This window comes from Coregonus clupeaformis, chromosome 31 (genome assembly GCF_020615455.1).
Source record: "Coregonus clupeaformis isolate EN_2021a chromosome 31, ASM2061545v1, whole genome shotgun sequence".
Taxonomy (NCBI): domain Eukaryota; kingdom Metazoa; phylum Chordata; class Actinopteri; order Salmoniformes; family Salmonidae; genus Coregonus; species Coregonus clupeaformis.
Genome location: NC_059222.1, coordinates 29,943,289 through 29,964,441, shown reverse-complemented (window position 1 = coordinate 29,964,441; position 21,153 = coordinate 29,943,289). Strand labels below are relative to the sequence as shown.

Genomic DNA, 21,153 nt, shown 5'->3' with positions numbered 1-21,153 from the left:
GAAAAGGGGCTGGCGCCTCCTCTCGGATCCTCTCATCCAGGAGCGATGCGGAGACAATAGGACTGGAGCTAGAGGAGCCTGCGAAAGGGCTAGCGGTCCGCTGAGCAATGCGAATTTACCGCTAGACCGGGTGTCAATAGTACGATAAGGTCAATTTGAATGCAGACGGTGAACATACATTTTTATATCAAACCGCACGGCTATGCGCTATTATCATCCTCACGATTTGTTATTTATCTGGCGTGACTGGGCGGAATTCAGAGTCCTCGTATGTTGGACGGATTGAATGGTGAGTATCCTATTGCAGAATGAGAAGTAACTGATAATGAATTATCTAAACAATGTAGAATCTTCCACTGCTGCTGGGGAATGGGTTATGCGCATTTGACTGGCACGAAATGGGACTTCTGCTTGCAAGGCTACTGCTGCAAGGTGTCAGTCACTTGAAACAATGTTGTTGCTTTTGTATTTCTGTGCTAATTATTTATAGCCGTCCTCTGCACTGGATGCAATGTCTTCTGATGTTTATTATGAGCTTGCGTAAATGTGTACCTGGATCATGCCAGGGATGTGTAGTGGATAACATAATCCATTATATCCGACAATTTATATATGTTTTGCCTCTATTCGCAATGTGGTTATCTTGATTTGTTCTAGGCTTACACTCATGTATGTCAATTAATTCCTTATCAAGTGCTCTCTCTCTCACGCGCGCGCAATGACAGTCACTTTACATCATATTGACTATTTTCCAGTATCTATTTCTTCGTCAGCTCTCTCTCCTTATTTATCTCTCTCTCTCGCTCTCTCTCTCTGACGGTCACTTACTTGTTCTTCACACCTGCAGGTGTCGAGGACAGAGCAGACAAGAGTCATATATATAATTTAGTATAGGTCTATGGCTAGGCCTACAGGGCACACCAGCATAGCCGCTTCTGGCCGGGTTGGTGCAGCAGGCGGCCAGGGTGCTCAGGGTCAGTCCGTCAAGCTATCAGAAACACACTTAAAGGGAAAGGCCTTTTTTTAATTATTCATCATCTACAGCACCACCCAAACTTCAACATGTGTGAAAATGGCGCATTTATATGTTTTGTAGTAAAAAAGATAAAGGAAGATAAGTGTTTCCAATTACATCATCAACCAATTAGTAGGCAATGCCTAAAAAAATCATAAGCTCCAAGGTGCGACAATGGGGAAAAAGTCCACCTGGGCCAAATATGGGCTTAGGTACATTATCCTGAAAAACTCTTGGGCAGATTGCAGGTGCGAACAGTGGCTGGTACGGCACAGACCACCAATACGCTTAGGGATGCCAAGGACAGTTGTAAGTCACTCTGGATAAGAGCGTCTGCTAAATGACGTAAATGTAATGTAAATGTAAAGCGAAAGATGAAGGAATATTACATCTCCACGCGTTTTAGTGTCCAGTAGCTGCTGTGAAAGGATCTTAAAGGGATAATTCATGATTTTGGCAATTAAGGTTAATCTTTGTTACGGTCCTGCCAAGGCCCCGACAGTGATACAGTTTATCCATAACTGTTGTGTCGTCTCTAAGGGGGCACGTCGCTTACGCCCAGTCTCTAAGCCTTTAGCTGGGAAAATAACCTCTCCCTCAACGTCAACAAAATGAAGGAGCTGGACTTCAGGAGACAGCAGAGGAAGCACGCCCCTATCCACATCGACGAGACCGCTGTAGAGAAGGTGAAATGTTTTAAGTTCCTCGGTGTACACATCACTAACAATCTGAAATGGTCCACCCACACAGACAGAGTGGTGAAGAAGGCGCAAACCTCAGGAGGCTGAAGAAATTTGGCTTGGCCCCTAAGACCCTCACAAACTTTTCCAGATGCACAATTGAGAGCATCCTGTCGGGCTGTATCACCGCCTGGTACGGCAACTGCACTGCCCGCAACCGCAGGGCTCTCCAGAGGGTGGTGCGGTCTGCCAAACCCATCACCGGGGGCACACTTCGTGCCCTCCAGGACACCTACAGCACCCAATGTCACAGGAAGGCCAAAAAGATCAAGGACATCATCCACCCGAGCCACGGCCTGTTCACCCTGCTATCATCCAGAAAGGAAAAGGAAAGGGGGATACCTAGTCAGTTGTACAACTGAATGCATTCAACTGAAATGTGTCTTCCGCATTTAATCCAACCTCTCTGAATCTCTCTTTGGCCCCCGGGGAACAGTGGGTTAACTGGCTTGCTCAGGGGCAGAACGACAAGGCGAGGTCAGTACAGGTGCATCGAAGCTGGGACCGAGAGACTGAAAAACAGCTTCTATTTCAAGGTCATCAGACTGTTAAAAAGCCATCACTAGCCGTCTACCACCCGGTTACTCAACCCTGCACCTTAGAGGCTGCTGCCCTATGTACATAGACATGGAATCACTGGTCACTTTAATAATGTTTACATACAGTGAGGGGAAAAAGTATTTGATCCCCTGCTGATTTTGTACGTTTGCCTACTGATAAAGACATGATCAGTCTATAATTTTAATGGTAGGTTTATTTGAACAGTGAGAGACAGAATAACAACAAAAAAATCCAGAAAAATGCATGTCAAAAATGTTAGAAATTGAAATGGGAAATAAGTATTTGACCCCTCTGCAAAACATGACTTAGTACTTGGTGGAAAAACCCTTGTTGGCAGACGTTTCTTGTAGTTGGCCACCAGGTTTGCACACATCTCAGGAGGAATTTTGTCCCACTCCTCTTTGCAGATCTTCTCCAAGTCATTAAGGTTTCGAGGCTGACGTTTGGCAACTCGAACCTTCAGCTCCCTCCAGAGATTTACTATGGGATTAAGGTCTGGAGACTGGCTAGGCCACTCCAGGACCTTAATGTGCTTCTTCTTGAGCCACTCCTTTGTTGCCTTGGCTGTGTGTGTTGGGTCATTGTCATGCTGGAATACCCATCCACGACCCATTTTCAATGCCCTGGCTGAGGGAAGGAGGTTCTCACCCAAGATTTGACGGTACATGGCCCCGTCCATCGTCCCTTTGATGCGGTGAAGTTGTCCTGTCCCCTTAGCAGAAAACCCCCCCCAAAGCATAATGTTTCCACCTCCATGTTTGACGGTGGGGATGGTGTTCTTGGGGTCATAGGCAGCATTCCTCCTCCTTCAAACACGGCGAGTTGAGTTGATGCCAAAGACCTCGATTTTGGTCTCATCTGACCACAACACTTTCACCCAGTTCTCCTCTGAATCATTCAGATGTTCATTGGCAAACTTCAGACGGGCCTGTATATGTGCTTTCTTGAGCAGGGGGACCTTGCGGGCGCTGCAGGATTTCAGTCCTTCACGGCATAGTGTGTTACCAATTGTTTTCTTGGTGACTATGGTCCCAGCTGCCTTGAGATCATTGACAAGATCCTCCCGTGTAGTTCTGGGCTGATTCCTCACCGTTCTCATGATCATTGCAACTCCACGAGGTGAGATCTTGCATGGAGCCCCAGGCCGAGGGAGATTGACAGTCTTTTGTGTTTCTTCCATTTGCGAATAATGGCACCAACTGTTGTCACCTTCTCACCAAGCTGCTTGGCGATGGTCTTGTAGCCCATTCCAGCCTTGTGTAGGTCTACAATCTTGTCCCTGACATCCTTGGAGAGCTCTTTGGTCTTGGCCATGGTGGAGAGTTTGGAATCTGATTGATTGCTTCTGTGGACATGTGTCTTTTATACAGGTAACAAACTGAGATTAGGAGCACTCCCTTTAAGAGTGTGCTCCTAATCTCAGCTCATTACCTGTATAAAAGACACCTGGGAGCCAGAAATCTTTCTGATTGAGAGGGGGTCAAATACTTATTTCCCTCATTAAAATGCAAATCAATTTAGAACATTTTTGACATGCGTTTTTCTGGATTTTTTTGTTGTTATTCTGTCTCTCACTGTTCAAATAAACCTACCATTAAAATTATAGACTGATCATTTCTTTGTCAGTGGGCAAACTTACAAAATCAGCATGGGATCAAATACTTTTTTCCCTCACTGTACTGCTTTACTCATTTCATATGTATATACTGTATTCTACTGTATTTTAGTCAATGCCACTCTGACACTGGTCGTCCTAATATTGATATATTTCTTAATTCCATTATTTTACTTTTAGATTTGTGTGTATTGTTAGATACTACTGCACTGTTGGAGCTAGGAACACAAGCATTTCGTTACATCTGCAATAACATCTGCTAAATATGTGTATGTGACGAATAACATTTGATTTGATTTTAACAGAGTGTAGGATGGAACAGTCTGTTTAGTCATACCATTTATCCAGGAAAAAAACACAATACCTCTAAAATAGAGAGTTTGCATAAGGGGCTGGCACTCTTTCCATTTTAATATTTATTTTCTCACCAGCTATGCCCCGAGGGCTAAAGCATCCAGGTGAGGACCGAGAATTGCTTTGTTCGCTAGGATATAAACCCTGTATGACAATAGCTGCCAGGACTGGTTGTAAGCAGTGTTGTAACTGCTGACCGGAAGCAGCTCCCCTGCTCTCTGGGCCGTCAGGCCTGCGGAACTAAGAGGGCGGGAGAACGGGGTCGTCAGCCCCCACCTCCTGAGCTTTCTCGAGGATATCTGTGAGATTAATGTCACACCCTGATCTGTTTCACCTGTTTTGTGCTTACTCCACCCCCCACCAGGTGTCTCCCATTTCCCCCCATTATCTCCTGTGTATTTATACCTGCGTTTTCTGTTTGTCTGTTGCCAGTTTCGCTTGTCTTGTCAGGTCGTACCAGCGTGTTTCCCGTTTTCCTGTTCTCAAGTTTAGTTTCTAGTCTTCCCGGTTCTGACCTTTCTGCCTGTCCTGACCCTGATCCTGCCTGCCTGCTGTCCTGTCCCTGCCTGACTCTGACCTGGATTATGAACCTCTGCCTGCCCTCGACCTGCCGTTAGCCTGCCCCCTGTGTTATAATAAATATCTGAGATTCGAACTATCCGTCTCGTGTGTCTGCATCTGGGTCTAATCCTGAGCCGTGATAATTAATCCCATCGTCATTCTCGTCATCCCCTATCTCACCTTCCGCTGACAGTATGTCGTCAGACAGTGAGGGGAGGGAGTCGAGGCTATCCATGATACCGAGATAGAAGCACGTTTAAGCCTCCTCTTCAGACCTGCCCTCGTCAGCGTTTTGCAGTTCTCACTGGACTCAGGGTCCTCGAGCGCCTCTTTGGCATGTTCCTTACCCAAGCAATTGATGCATTGAGGGTGGGAATCTTTCCCTGCAATGATGGAACCACAAGCACAAGAACATGGGGGTTCGAGTGCTAGGCTCGTCCTGGGATGGGATAGCAGTGGCCATTGTGAGGAACAAGGCTTGATAGGGGGACAGAGCAACGCCTGTTGTAAGAACAACGTGTAGATGGCGTAGGCTAGTTAGTTAGAAACCTTGCTCCTGGTGGCTAGCAAATAGTAGCTTGTGTAAACGGCGTAATAAGCCAGCTAGTTAAAAGCCCTGCGGCTAACAGATAGCAATAATGAGCATAGTAGAACGCTATAGCCGCTAGGGGGCGTTGGGGCATTAGCTAGCTACCAGTTACCTTGTGGTGAAGGCATATGGCTAGGTCAGTGCGGGCTGAAGGAACACGCTTGGGGGCAGAGTTAGCCTTTAGATCAGGGGTGGGCAAACCTTTTGGCTCAAGGGCCACATTGAGTTTTTGAAACCAAGTGAAGTGCCACATACTATATGCGTGACAAAACATGTGAAGCCTTTATTCATTTTCACATCGACACGCAGCTACTAGTGTACTGTAGGTGTACATATGCTTGCAGAACAATTCTACCCTTGTTTTTTGTGAACACATTTTTCACAAATGTTTCACAAAATGTATATAATTTATAACATCACAGTCAAACACACACACAGATCCTGCATCTCTACCCTTGTAAAGTACAATCAAACTTACAGTTACAATATGCAAACTTAAAAAAATATATATATATATATATTATATGACTGGAGACATGCAAAATGTAACAGCGGATGTGTAAAAAAATAACTATTCTAGAATTTGAGTGAAACATATGGTAAGAGCATCCGTTTCATTTGGAATGGTCTGTTTTTGAAAGCATATTAAGAAACAATTCTCATCTCCATTGTGAGCCATATTTACAGTTATCCAATCACCTCAGCCCAAATCTGACTGATTAGTTATTACCTGTATCCAAGTGCGTTGTTCGATAATTCTCACTGCATAACCATCACCATGAAAAAGCATCATCCTTGCCTACCCCAGTCACGGTTATTTGAGTCTTAATGTGAACAATGGGTCTGGTCACCTCTCTTTGCAAGGGCATCAAAAGTCTGGTGTCATCTTTGATGTAGAGATTCTCAGAACAGCTGAGAAGTGGTCATTTGTTAAATTTGACCTGTGACGGATTTGTTGTCATTCATAACTGAGAACATTTGTTCACACACATATGTGGACCCGAATAAAACAAGCATCCTTTGGGCGTGCTTTTTAATGTTTGGAAACTTTGTTTCATTCAGTGAGCCATAGAACTGGTCTATTGTTGCTGTTTTGTACTTCTCCTTCAAAGCACTGTCACATTGGATGTCGATGAGCTCCAATTGTGTGTCTGGTGGTGCTTTCTCACTGTCGAAAGACGGGGCATGATACAAGCTCCAGCTCAGTCTCAATCTTGGTGAAGTCTGAGAAGCGGCGGGAAAACTCAGCATGCAGGTTGATCAAAGTGCCACTGTATGTCTCAGTGTGGCACTGCGATGTGGGCGCGTTCAGTGTGGCCAGTGTAAGAAAATGAGCGAGAGACCGGCTGCTCATTTGTCTGGAGAACAACATAAATTTGGCTTTCAATGCTTTCATGTTGGAATAGAGTTCATGCACAAAAACACAATTTCCCTGCAGTTTCACATTTCGATCGTTCAGATGCCCCAATATGTCCACACCGAAAGCAAAGTCACCCGCCAGTCTGTGTCTTTCAACTCGGAGAAGTCGTCAGCTTTACCAACCGTACCAAGGAACATACCTATCTCCCCTCTCAGTTCCCACACACGGCTAAATACTTTTCCCAGGCTTAACCAGCGCACATTTGAATGGTACAACAAGTCCTGGTGCTCTGCCTCTGTGTCATTGAGCAGCTGAATGAACTGACAATGGTTAAGCCCCCTTGCCCGTATAAAGTTGACAAGTTTTACAACCACTTTGACAACATTTTCCAGTTTTAACACACTTTTACACAGGGCTTCCTGATTAATAATACAGTGAAGAAATATCAAGGGGCTTTCTTCTTTTACTTTGTCTTGTAATCTTTTTAGTTGGCCAATGTTTTTACCGTTAGATTTGGTGATCCATCTGTTGTGACGTTTGTCAGTTTGCTCCACGGTAATGAAGTGGCTATGATGACTGAGCGCATTCTGAATCTGCCTGTAGGCCCAAATACAGAGCGCGCTGCCAGGCTACAGCGCCATCTATTGGAGGTTGTTTCTATATCATGGAATGAGTGATTTTAGGCCAAAAATCGTGTTATTCAAATGAATAATTGAAAGAGAACTGATCAGATCTGACCTCCAAGTCAGGGCTAGAGGGGAAGGGCAGCGTGAGGACAGAGTCGTAGGCTACAGCTGCACCATGCGGAGCTCAACATGATGCAGCTCCTGAGAATGCTGCCCCCATAGAAATGATTATGCCTGATATAGAATGAGTGTCCTTTACGCAGACCTACATTTACATTTACATTTACGTCATTTAGCAGACGCTCTTATCCAGAGCGACTTACAAATTAGTGCATTCACCCTATAGCCAGTGGGATAACCACTTTACAATTTAAAAAAAAAAAAATTTGGGGGGGGCGGGGTAGAAGGACCACTTTATCCTATCCCAGGTACTCCTTAAAGAGGTGGGGTTTCAAATGTCTCCGGAAGGTGGTGAGTGACTCCGCTGTCCTGGCGTCGTGAGGGAGCTTGTTCCACCATTGGGGTGCCAGAGCAGCGAACAGTTTTGACTGGGCTGAGCGGGAACTATGCTTCCGCAGAGGAAGGGGAGCCAGCAGGCCAGAGGTGGATGAACGCAATGCCCTCGTTTGGGTGTAGGGACTGATCAGGGCCTGAAGGTACGGAGGTGCCGTTCCCCTCACAGCTCCATAGGCAAGCACCATGGTCTTGTAACAGATGCGAGCTTCAACTGGAAGCCAGTGGAGTGTGCGGAGGAGCGGGGTGACGTGAGAGAACTTGGGAAGGTTGAACACCAGACGGGCTGCGGCATTCTGGATGAGTTGTAGGGGTTTAATGGCACAGGCAGGGAGCCCAGCCAACAGCGAGTTGCAGTAATCCAGACGGGAGATGACAAGTGCCTGGATTAGGACCTGTGCCGCTTCCTGTGTAAGGCAGGGTCGTACTCTCCGAATGTTGTAGAGCATGAACCTGCAGGATCGGGTCACCGCCTTGATGTTAGCGGAGAACGACAGGGTGTTGTCCAGGGTCACGCCAAGGCTCTTCGCACTCTGGGAGGAGGACACAACGGAGTTGTCAACCGTGATGGCGAGATCATGGAACGGGCAGTCCTTCCCCGGGAGGAAGAGCAGCTCCGTCTTGCCAAGGTTCAGCTTGAGGTGGTGATCCGTCATCCATACTGATATGTCTGCCAGACATGCAGAGATGCGATTCGCCACCTGGTTATCAGAAGGGGGAAAGGAGAAGATTATTTGTGTATCGTCAGCGTAGCAATGATAGGAGAGGCCATGTGAGGATATGACAGAGCCAAGTGACTTGGTGTATAGCGAGAATAGGAGAGGGCCTAGAACTGAGCCCTGGGGGACACCAGTGGTGAGAGCACGTGGTGCGGAGACAGCTTCTCACCACGCCACTTGGTAGGAGCGACCGGTCAGGTAGGACGCAATCCAAGAGTGAGCCGCGCCGGAGATGCCCAGCTCGGAGAGGGTGGAGAGGAGGATCTGATGGTTCACAGTATCAAAGGCAGCAGACAGGTCTAGAAGGACAAGAGCAGAGGAGAGAGAGTTAGCTTTAGCAGTGCGGAGAGCCTCCGTGACACAGAGAAGAGCAGTCTCAGTTGAATGACCAGTCCTGAAACCTGACTGGTTTGGATCAAGAAGGTCATTCTGAGAGAGATAGCAAGAGAGTTGGCTAAAGACGGCACGCTCAATAGTTTTGGAAAGAAAAGAAAGAAGGGATACTGGTCTGTAGTTGTTGACATCAGAGGGATCGAGTGTTGGTTTTTTGAGAAGGGGTGCAACTCTCGCTCTCTTGAAGACGGAAGGGACATAGCCAGCGGTCAAGGATGAGTTGATCAGCGAGGTGAGGTAGGGGAGAAGGTCACCGGAGATGGTCTGGAGAAGAGAGGAGGGGATGGGGTCAAGCGGGCAGGTTGTTGGGCGGCCTGCAGTCACAAGTCGCAAGATTTTATCTGGAGAGAGAGGGGAGAAATAAGTCAAAGCATAGGGTAGGGCAGTGTGAGCAGGACCAGCAGTGTCATTAGACTTAACAAACGAGAATCGGATGTCGTCAACCTTCTTTTCAAAGTGGTTGACGAAGTCATCCACAGAGAGGGAGGAGGGGGGGATTCAGCAGGGAGGAGAATGTGGCAAAGAGCTTCCTAGGGTTAGAGGCAGATGCTTGGAATTTAGAGTGGTAGAAAGTGGCCTTAGCAGCAGAAACAGATGAAGAAAATGTAGAGAGGAGGGAGTGAAAAGATGCCAGGTCCGCAGGGAGTCTAGTTTTCTTCCATTTCCGCTCAGCTGCCCGGAGCTCTGTTCTGTGAGCTCGCAATGAGTCATCAAGACACGGAGCTGGAGGGGAGGACCGAGCCGGCCGGGAGGATAGGGGACACAGAGAGTCAAAGGATGCAGAAAGGGAGGAGAGGAGGGTTGAGGAGGCAGAATCAGGAGATTGGAGGGAGAAGGATTGAGCAGAGGGAAGAGATGATAGGATGGAAGAGGAGAGAGTAGTGGGAGAGAGAGAGCGAAGGTTGCGGCGGCGCATTACCATCTGTGTAGGGGCAGAGTGAGTAGTGTTGGAGGAGAGCGAGAGAGAAAAGGATACAAAGTAGTGGTCGGAGACATGGAGGGGAGTTGCAGTGAGATTAGTAGAAGAGCAGCATCTAGTAAAGATGAGGTCAAGCGTATTGCCTGCCTTGTGAGTAGGGGGGGGCGGTGAGAGGGTGAGGTCAAAAGAGGAGAGGAGTGGAAAGAAGGAGGCAGAGAGAAATGAGTCAAATGTAGACGTAGGGAGGTTGAAATCCCCCAAAACTGTGAGGGGTGAGCCATCCTCAGGAAAGGAACTTATCAAGGCGTCAAGCTCATTGATGAACTCTCCAAGGGAACCTGGAGGGCGATAGATGACAAGGATATTAAGCTTAAATGGGCTAGTGACTGTGACAGCATGGAATTCAAATGAGGAGATAGACAGATGGGTTAGGGGAAAAAATTGAGAATGTCCACTTGGGAGAGATGAGGATTCCTGTGCCACCACCCCCTCTGACCAGATGCTCTCGGGGTATGCGAGAACACATGGTCAGACGAGGAGAGAGCAGTAGGAGTAGCAGTGTTTTCAGTGGTAATCCATGTTTCCGTCAGCGCCAGGAAGTCGAGGGACTGGAGGGTAGCATAGGCTGGGATGAAGTCAGCCTTGTTGGCAGCAGAACGGCAGTTCCAGAGGCTGCCTGAGACCTGGAACTCCAGGTGTGTGGTGCATGCAGGGACCACCAGGTTAGAGAGGCAGCAGCCACGCGGTGTGAGGCGTTTGTGTAGCCTGTGCGGAGAGGAGAGAACAGGGATAGGCAGAGGCATAGTTGACAGGCTGTAGCAAATGGCTACAATAATGCAGAGGAGATCGGAATGAAATGAACTAAACATCTGGGAAAGGAGAGAGCAGGGCCTCCCTCACCACAACTCCCAAATATAACTCTCCCAACTTCCACCTCAGAAACTATAATTGTTTCACTGAAACACCCGAATAAAACTCTCCCAACTTCCACTTTAGAAATTAGAATTGTTGTAAACTACAGCGGTTCAATGTTTCAAGGAATAGACTCAACTTACTTTATTCAGCTAGCTAACTATGACGCCATAGCTAACTAGCATGCTAGCATCCAATAACACACGGTTTAGCACCAATACTTGGTTACAACAAACTACCAATAGTGTGTTAACACACTAAACAGATCATTCGTGTCCGTGTCTAGTTCCTTTCATAATGCAGCAATAATTAAACGTTGGCTAGCTAGCACAAATATATTGTATTTAGCTGCTACAGTACTGCTAACTGGTAGTGTTGGCTAGCTAGCAATGGCTGCTGTGTTGACTTTGTTTGAAAAACGGCGTCGCTGCGAACGAATGTAGCTGGCTAAAATTATATTGTATTTAGTTGCTATAGTACTGCTAGCTGGTAGCGTTGGCTAGCTAGCAATGGCTGCGGTGATGACTTTGTTTGAAAAACGGCGTCGCTGCGAACGAATGTAGCTGGCTAAAAGGATATTGTATTTAGTTGCTACAGTACTGCTAGCTGGTAGCTGGTAGTGTTGGCTAGCTAGCTAGCAATGGCTGCGGTGTTGACTTTGTTTGAAAAACGGCGTCGCTGCGAACGAATGTAGTAGACCTACAGTGGGGTACAAAATTATTGGGTCCCTTGATAAAGATGGGCTAAAAAATACTGTATAAATAAATCAAACAAATACTGAGCTATTTGATAAAGATTTTAATTTACCAGCCATTAGAGAAATTTACTAGACACATGCATTGGGTGCATAACCCATTAGGGTGTCGACCCACGGTGCTCAGAATGATAGAAATCACATTTAGATGATGGTAATATTCATCTTAACAGAACAAGCAACTCATGTAATGAAGCAGCCAATAAAACGTCATTTTCAAACATTTGCCAAAATGCAACATTCTAAACAGCAAACCTGATGAGAGCGGTTCCATATGTGACAGAGATTAAAATATCCATTCAAAACTTAGAAAGAGGGGGAATCTAATGATGCAACAACTAGGATGGGTTGCTAATATCACTAGGATTGTGACTTTGGCTTCTGGACAATGGAAGAAAGTTTATATGAAAACCAATAGAACAGGAGAGAAATGGCATAGCGGTGGGTCCTATAGGGAAGTAAATTGAAATACATTTGCCAAAATTATGTAATTACTCCTGTCTATACAGAAATAAATTAAATCATTCAAAATACTTCACCAGAAAGCATGACTTAGCCACAGAGGAATCGAGGATCATTAGCTTATTTTAAAAAATAGCTGTGGATTGTTTCAAATCATAAGTTCATAGGCCTATGCCTATTTGGGAAGCCTGCAATTTGGGCAGTGGGAGTGGCAATAAGATAGCTGATTATTGAGTTGCAGCTGTCAGTGAAAAGCATCTAAAATATGTGTGAAGATAATGTGTTTTGAGTATAATTTAAAATGTTGAGACAAGAAGAATGGGAGGAGTGGCGAAGACATAAGCGAGTCTCTCTCCAGAATGGCTCAGCTGTCTCCCGATAATTATTGCGCATTCATTGTTTAATTGTGTGAATTGTTTGCCCTATGATTGTTTATTTTTTTATCAATTCCCCATTACAGCAGACAGGCTGAGAAGAGAGATGAATGCGATTGAAATAAACGGAATTTTAATAATATTTTCTACTGTTTTTATTTGTCGGCTTTATGTAGCCTATTTTTACTTAATTGACAAAGGAAGTTATAGGCCTACTGCTGCATTGGCCTCAGTTCTTAAGCCGCCAATGGATCACAGTGTATCAATGTGTCCATATGACAGCGGCTGGTGCTCTAGCGTTAATTTCATTTTAACTTTTTGAATGGTATCATTTTAATTCAGATTTTTATGATTCACCAAGTTACAATGATTTTGAGAAACGAAAACTTTATTATTCAAATGAAACTCTTCCACGAAAATGTGCATATGAAAATTATAACTGGCACGCAGATCGGTAGAAATGGTAGGTAGGATAAATTGTAAGCTTCCCCAAACTTGAACCTCACCCGCCGCCTATAAAATCTTTATAAAATAATTGCCTCTACGTTTCCATGGTCGGATTTTGACTGTAGCAAGGTAAGACATGCCTCATAATATGAAGTAAAACATTCATGTTTCAAACAATTAAATATGTTTTCAAAATGAATACTGCCTCCAGCTCACATTGTAAAGTGGTGGATGATGCACTGATAGCCTTTTGCCTACACTTGTAGCCTATGGTGAATGGGAGGCACGCTTCAATTAGGCCTACCAGTTGAGGAATACAAATAGTAGTCTTTTTAATCGTGCACCAAAACAGTTTTTAACACACAATTGCATCTAGAATTGTTGCGCAATGAATGGGCTTATAAAAGCATGTTTTAGGCTACTCCAGCAGCAACCAGCTGAGGCGCTACAGGAGAAATCCCGCTCAAAATAGGCTTTCTATGCTGTGTCCATGTGATAGTTGTGTTGGATAAATAAGAAAGGGTACAAGAGGACTAACGACAATACACACACACCAATTTAATTCCACTAAATTATGCAAATTAACCTATAGACGATAAGCATAACGGTCAAATGTATTTCCATTGACTGGTATTTCCATCAATTAATAAAACACATTATTTTGCAATGGGATTCTTTTTCTCCCGGTCATTTTGGCCAGCAACAGTTTTATTTATCCTTTTTTATTTTTTTTTACCAAAATGCCATCAATTGCCGGCTAACGGAAACCCTGATCTGCATGTGTGTGTGTGTGTCCGTGCATGTGTGTCCGTGCATGTGTGTTGTCATGACTCTCCTGGCTGAGGATCCAAAGGCCTCAGATCAGCTTGGCAAATGGCTGACAACAACCAGACCCTCTCACCCACAGAAGAGGGGAAGGGGGGCTGGGCCGGTTTTGACACTCGGTCGTAAATTAGGCAGGAGTGTCATTTCTCTCCTGCTCTCCAGTATTGGTAAAGTATCTCCAGAAGACTTTTGCCGCCAAAACTTTTTAACGTCCAAAAAGTAAACACTGGAACAATATTCCTAACATTCAAATGTTTGGAATGGTTAGTGGGGATCTAAAGAATAATCATGTCATATTGTTTATTATTTTGTGATGTCATTAAGGATGGTATCAAGAAATAACTGTAACTCGGAAAGTGTACACATTCTATCTGTCAAGTTTACACCCAAATGTTGTATAAAATATATGATTAAAGATTATGATTTTTGTTAAGATAGGAATGTGATTTTAGTTTTCTAACGAGATAATTGTTTTTCATGTAAACTATGCACAGTGACTAGCCACGCCCCAAGTGAGCACAGACATCTACCATCAGACCAGAAAGCGTGAAGCTGTGGCTACACGGCTTAAAATGGTTAGACCAGAAAGACCAGACGGACTCAAGCTGCAGCTTAGGTGTCCATTGGTTACGACCCTGAAAATCAACACGAGGTGAAGACGACAAAGTCGCCTCTCTAACAATCAATGTTACGGCTGAGTAGCTGTTCTAAGTACTGTATCGAAGAAGGTGAATTTAAGTAGGACCATCCTGTTACTCTCTTCAAACCATTGTCTACTACACTGCTCTCATCACCCCACTGGGGATCATCGACACGGCTGATTAGCTGTCTTCAGAGGACCACTCTTCCAGAACGAGTGAAAAGAAACACCACCCCTGTTGGTTTTAGCCCAGACTACATGACCAGTCATTTAAGCCATGGACAACTAAGAAGAAGGACATTGTGACCTCTGGTGGACAATCAAAGACTTCCACTCCAAGTTCGAGAGAAGACCCAACCGAACCCTTCCCAAGAAGGCTTGGGTCCAACAGAGATAAAACGACAAAGGAAGACATTCAGACATGTAAATACATTCATGACTTCTTCTCCAAACGGGCGGCGGTTAGGGTGCAAAGTATTATGATTACCGTGAGAATAGTTTCCAAATGTATAAGTGTTGTGTGTCTCTTTCTTTCTCTCTCTCTCTCTCTACTCCTCCCTCTTCTGGTAAACAGGCAGTCATGTTGTTGTTAGTCCGCTAGGGACTTTTTCCTCATTTATTAAGTATGTATGTATTCTGTGTTATTATTTAGTTAGCTAGTAAATAAATAATTAAGCTAATTTGTGTAGTGCTGAATCATAAGTAAAGCTGGGGTTCTTGCGGATCCAATAATTATGCAATGTTCAGAATGAGACTGATAAGAGGTAATGATTAATAAGTGACTGTTATCAATATATAACATATATATATTTTAGAGTTAAATTCGGGAGATGGTAACTCTATAAACAACTTCTTCTGTGGTGCCCCAAATTCCTAATTAGTTAATTGTTACATGATTAATTGAATCCGGTAACAATTAAACATAGTTAGTTGATTCGATAAATAACAGTCATCACATTAATGAAAGTCATGTCACGACAGTGTGCTCGTGTGTGTGGCCCGCATGCAGAGCTAGGCCTAGCCCAGCTGATCAAAAAGGGCTTATGATGACACACACACACAGATCCATGATGAGTCACAATATAGGTCAGACAGAAGCTCTGTTGACATGAGTACAGCTCGCCTTTACTTTAGAATTCAACACCAGCAGCATCTCAACATAGTCCAGTGAAAGTCAAATACAGTGTGTCCCTCTGTCTGTATCAAACTAGAGCTGGTTGAAACAATCACTGCTTGGCTGCTGTTGCTAAGGAGTTCTTGGACTTGTTGGACAGGGAAGTGTGTGTGTTCTATAGAAGGCATTTCTACCTAAATGTTGGGTAACGTTATGTCCTTCTGAATGAGACCCTGTTGTAGGACTGGGGTGAATTTGCCCTGTCAGACTAGACTAGGGTTTGACAAAGAGCTACTGTGGGCTGTTGCAGTGCTTGCATAAATAAAGTCAGTTATGTGGTTCTTCAATGTGTGTGTGTGTGTGTGTGTGTGGTATGAGCTAGCGTGGTACAGTACCTGTTGTACCTGAAGCTCTTCACACCCCTGTCATCAAAGCAGGAGGTGGAAACCATTATCTGCTTCACGTTTTCTCTCTCTCTCTCTCGGTTCCAGCTGTGTGTTGCTGAAAAGCTGCCAGCCTCGTAGGCAAGGAAAAGATCAGGTGATGGAGAGAGAGAGAGAGAGCGAGAGAGAGAGAGAGATGCAAATAATGCAAATATATTTTGTTGTTAGATTACATGCTGTAGAAAATAATCAGTGTGGTTACACCAAACAATCCAGAAGGGTTGTACACTATAGACTATGTCTTTCTATCTCCAGTGCGCTCTTTTGAATACAGGAAGGTCATCTTTCATCTTCAATTCTGATTGATTTCATTTATTAGAGTGGACCGGCATAATGGTTGCCTCTTAACAATACAGTAGAAAAACATATTTTATGTATTTTGTAACAGCTGCTTACATAATGATCCAGCATCAGGAACATTTCAATCTATTGAAAGGCTTAAGAAGAGAGCTATTGGCTTAACAACAGCAGCAGAGCATAGCAGTACTCTTGTTGAGGTTGTTATAACGTTGGAGGAATCAGTGTGATTCTGGTGTGTTTGCCTCAGCTAACTTAGACCTGTCAGTTTTGGCTTGGCTGTTGCATAACAGCAATCTGGAAATTGGCAGAGAGCTGTCGGCTTCTAACTAACCTCTAAAAGAGAGATGGTTAGAAAAAGAGAGGGAGAGAGGGAGAGAAGAGGTGGGGGTAAAGTAAATTTCCGCCACGTTGGTGCAGTAGACATACAAAATAGACTGGTGTTAATAACATGCCATTGCCATAGAAACAAAAATCGGCAGTAATAATTTTACTGATGCCACAGACAGACAGATGGCTATTGCAGACTTCCTCTTATCCAACACTTCCTGGGTGCTTAGCCATTCACAGCCAGAGCTGCCAAGTGCCACCTAATCCAGTGCCAGAGCTGCTGTCCAACTGGTCTCTGTGCTAATGTAACACTGTTTCCTTTCCTCTTTGTCCAACCCAGTACAGGTGGCGTCACATCTGCCCACTAGGTGGGTTTAGTAGTGTAATAGTCCCAGAATATTTAAATTAATGGATCCTGGCATCCTTGTCGTGCTTTTAGTGTGGGCATCAAATAGCTGACATTTTCTCTAAGGTGATGACTCATCCAGCTATGAGGCTGACGCTTCTGTTGCTGCTTCCATAAAAGTACATCAGGGCAGAGATACACACACACACACACACACACACACACACACACACACACACTGACACTCACACGTGTACCTGTAAATATTTGTCCTAGCTGCCAATGTAGTGCTGAGTTGAGAGTACTGTTAGATAAACCCTCCTCCAGACTTAAAGAGATGGTGTGTGTGTGTGTGTGTGTGTGTGTGTGTGAGAGAGAGCGCGAGGAAGGGAGAGGGAGAGACGTAGTGATTCTGATTCAACACTGACAGTAATTGAGCTTGTGTCCTAGAGACGACACTATTGTGATAGTCCAAATACTTATGACACCTTCATATCAGAGTATAGAGCCCGAATTAAAAGTTTTAGCTTCAGTCCAAATAAAGGGAGTGTATGTTACTTAGTATTTTATGTTAACCAGAGGAATTAAACATAAAGCCCGAAGTTTCCATAAACAGAGCCAACTTGTTTCATGGCATTCAGAGTTATGCAATGTGTGTGTGTGTGTGTGTGTGTGTGTGTGTGTGTGTGTGTGTGTGTGTGTGTGTGTGTGTGTGTGTGTGTGTGTGTGTGTGTGTGTGTGTGTGTGTGTGTGAATCTATAGTCGGAGGAATAGGTCAGAGTGTTCTGCGTCTGGATGGTAAACGCTGTGTTCGGAAAATAAATTATTCAGAGAGAATAATCACACTGTAGTAGGATGGAGTTAGGCTGGTGTGTGTTTGTGTGCATCACTACGTTTTCTGTTACTTGTTCGATATCTGTTTATTGGAAATACAAAAGAAACAAAAACAAGATTTCCATTTTTTTTTAGGATTAGCTGTTAATGTGTTTGCATGTTTGATGTATTTTCCACTAACAAAATGTCTGCCTGTTTCTATTTCTCTCTCCTTCTCTCCAGTGACACAAGCCGTTAGCCACCTCTCCAGTCCTGCCTGTGTGTCCGTCCCCTAAACTTGTCACCTGTTCCTGTCCGTCCCCTAACCCTATCCCCCAGTCCACCCCCTGACCTGGTTCCTCAGTATGAGTTCTTCTCCGCTGGGTTCCCGTGGCAACATGGACATTCTGGAGGAGCTGCAGCTGATCGCAGCCCAGAACCTGGAGAGGCTAGAGATCAACAAGTACTATGATGTCATCAGGGAGCTGGGCAAGGGCACCTACGGCAAGGTAGACCTGGTCATACACAAGATCAGAGGTGAGGACACACATGCACATGCACACATACACACACTAGACTTGATCTTGAGGATACACACATTTAACATGATTATTCACTAGTCCATTAAACTACAGCTCATAAATCTACAGGATTACGTGTAGCATGATCAACTATAACAATCATTAATCTCTCACATGTTGTTATCCCCCCAGGCACCAAGATGGCCCTGAAGTTCCTGAGGAAGAAGACGACCAAGCTGAAGTCGTTCCTGAGGGAGTACAGCATCTCTCTCTACCTCTCTCCCTGTCCCTTCATCATTAACATGTTTGGGATCGCCTTCGAGACTGATGACTACTACGTGTTTGCCCAGGAGTATGCCCTGGCTGGGGACCTCTTCGACATCATCCCTCCACAGGTACAAAGAGACAGAAATACAGGGATGCTTATTTGGGATGTTCTGTTATAATGGCTATGTAGGTTATGTTGTAAACATGAATTGGCTCTTAATAATGTTCAATGACAGTTTATAATAGCTTTTTGTCACATTGCTTGTAAGGTTCCAGGTTCCAGTGCTTCATAACACATTTATAGTGGTTGTCATTACAGACGTCTTTGAGGTTTATATTGTTTTCTAACCTCCTCCCCTCTCCATCCAGGTTGGTCTCCCGGAGACGGTTGCTAAGCGCTGTGTGCACCAGATTGCCATCGCCCTGGACTACCTTCACTGTAAGAAGTTGGTGCACCGAGACATCAAGCCTGAGAACATCCTCATCTTCGACCGCGAGTGCCGCAAGGTCAAATTGTCCGACTTCGGCATGACACGCTGCGCTGGCTCGCCGGTCAAACGTGTGAGTGGGTCAAATCACATGCAACTTTATTTAAAAATACAAAAGTAGCGAACTGTATGGGAAATAGGGTGTCGTTTGAGATGCAGAAATTACCAAGTATGTCATAAAAGAGACCAGACCTCATGGGAGCCAACTTAAATAAAGAATGAAATCTTCCTCATCAATAAACAAATATTATTTATTCCTCTCCTCCCAGGTGAGCGGTACCATCCCGTACACGGCTCCGGAGCTGTGCGATGCGTCTCGCCACGAGGGCTTCTGCGTGGACTACAGCACGGATGTGTGGGCTTTTGGCGTCCTCCTCTTCTGCATGCTGACCGGTAACTTCCCCTGGGAGAAGGCCCTTCCCTCCGACTCCTTTTACCAGGAGTTCACCCGCTGGCAGAGACACTGCACGGGCACCGTACCCTCGCAGTGGCGCCGCTTCACAGAGCAGGCCCTCCGCATGTTCCGCAGGCTCCTCTCTGTAGAGCAGGGCAGACGCTGCTCCGTCAAAGAGGTGTTTGGCTACTTCAGCCACAGCTGGATGCTGGATGGAGACAGCAACGGGAATGGAGGAGGGGGTGGAGAGAGAGAGAGGGAGAGAGGAGGAGGGGTGAGGGTGGAGGGGGAAGGGAGAAGTACGTCATCCTCGTCTGGAGAGGACGATGAAGACATGCTGGTGGAGAGGATGAAACAGCAGACTCTGTCTCCTCTCTCTCCTCCGGTGTCTGTGGAGAGGGGGACTGGGGGGACGAAGGCAGGGATGATGGAGTCAGGTGGAGGACACCATTTTGTGTCTGTTTCCACCACCAGCTCCGTATCCTCTACTAACAGCTATGAACGCATGCCCAGAGACAGCATCAGCAACAACAACCAGCCTCCCGGACGCATACTGGTGGCTACACCTATAGAGATCTGTGTCTGAGAGATGTGTGTGTGAGACGGGCCTGAGAAGGACTGAAATACTGCGTACAGTACACATACATGCACACACAGACACCTACATCCATATACACACACATATCCATACATACATGCATTTGGAAAGTATTCAGACCTCGACTTTTTCCACTTTGTTACGTTACAGCCTAATTCTAAAATTGATTAAATAGTTTTTTCCCTCATCAATCTACACACAATACCCCATAATGACAAAGCAAAAACATGTTTTAAGAGATGTTTGCAAATTTATTAAAAATGAAAAAATTAAATATTACATTTACATAAGGATTCAGACCCTTTACTCAGAACTTTGTTGAAGCACCTTTGGCAGCGATTACAGCCTCAAGTCTTCTTGGGTATGATGCTACAAGCTTGGCACACCTGTATTTGGGGAGTTTCTCCCATTCTCCTCTACAGATCCTCTCAAGCTCTTTCAGGTTGGATGGGGAGCATCACTGCACAGCTATTTTCAGGTCTCTCCAGAGATGTTAGATCGGGTTCAAGTCCTGGTTCTGGCGGGGCCACTGAAGGACATTCAGAGACTTGTCCCGAAGCCACTCCTGCGTTGTTTTGGCTGTGTGCTTAGGGTCGTTGTCCTGTTGGAAGGTGAACCTTCACCCCAGTCTGAGGTTCTGAGCGCTCTGGAGTTTTCATCAAGGATCTCTCTGTACTTTGCTCCGTTCATCTTTCCCTCAACCCTGACTAGTCTCCCAGTTCCTGCCGCTGAAAAACATTCCCACAGCATGATGCTGCCACCACCATGCTTCATCGTAGGGATGGTGTCAGGTTTCCTCCAGACGTGACACTTGGCATTCAGGCCAAAGAGTTCAATCTTGGTTTCATCAGACCAGATAATCTTGTTTCTCATGGTCAGAGTCCTTTAGGTGCATCTTGGCAAACTCCAAGTGGGCTGTCATGTGCCTTTTACTGAGGAGTGGCTTCCGTCTGGCCACTCTACCATAAAGGCCTGATTGGTGGAGTGCTGTAGAGATGGTTGTCCTTCTGGAAGGTTCTCCTATCTTCACAGAGGAACTCTAGAGCTCTGTCAGAGTGACCATCGGGTTCTTGGTCACCTCCCTGACCAAGGCCCTTCTCCCCCGATTGCTCAGCTTGGCCGGGCGGCCAGCACTAGGAAGAGTCTTGGTGGTTCCAAACTTC

At 45.3% G+C, this 21,153-nt stretch overlaps 1 protein-coding gene across 1 annotated transcript; it reads left to right on the top strand.

Annotated features, from left to right (window-relative positions):
• The first annotated feature begins 54 nt into the window (after positions 1-54).
• LOC121547990 (serine/threonine-protein kinase SBK1-like) lies at positions 55-20,100 on the top strand. Its single transcript, XM_041859396.1, has 5 exons — positions 55-289; positions 17,966-18,259; positions 18,436-18,638; positions 18,880-19,071; positions 19,268-20,100. The coding sequence occupies exons 2-5, from the start codon at positions 18,088-18,090 to the stop codon at positions 19,976-19,978; spliced, it is 1,278 nt and encodes a 425-aa protein (XP_041715330.1). The 5' UTR covers positions 55-289; positions 17,966-18,087; the 3' UTR covers positions 19,979-20,100.
• Positions 20,101-21,153: the final 1,053 nt, after the last annotated feature.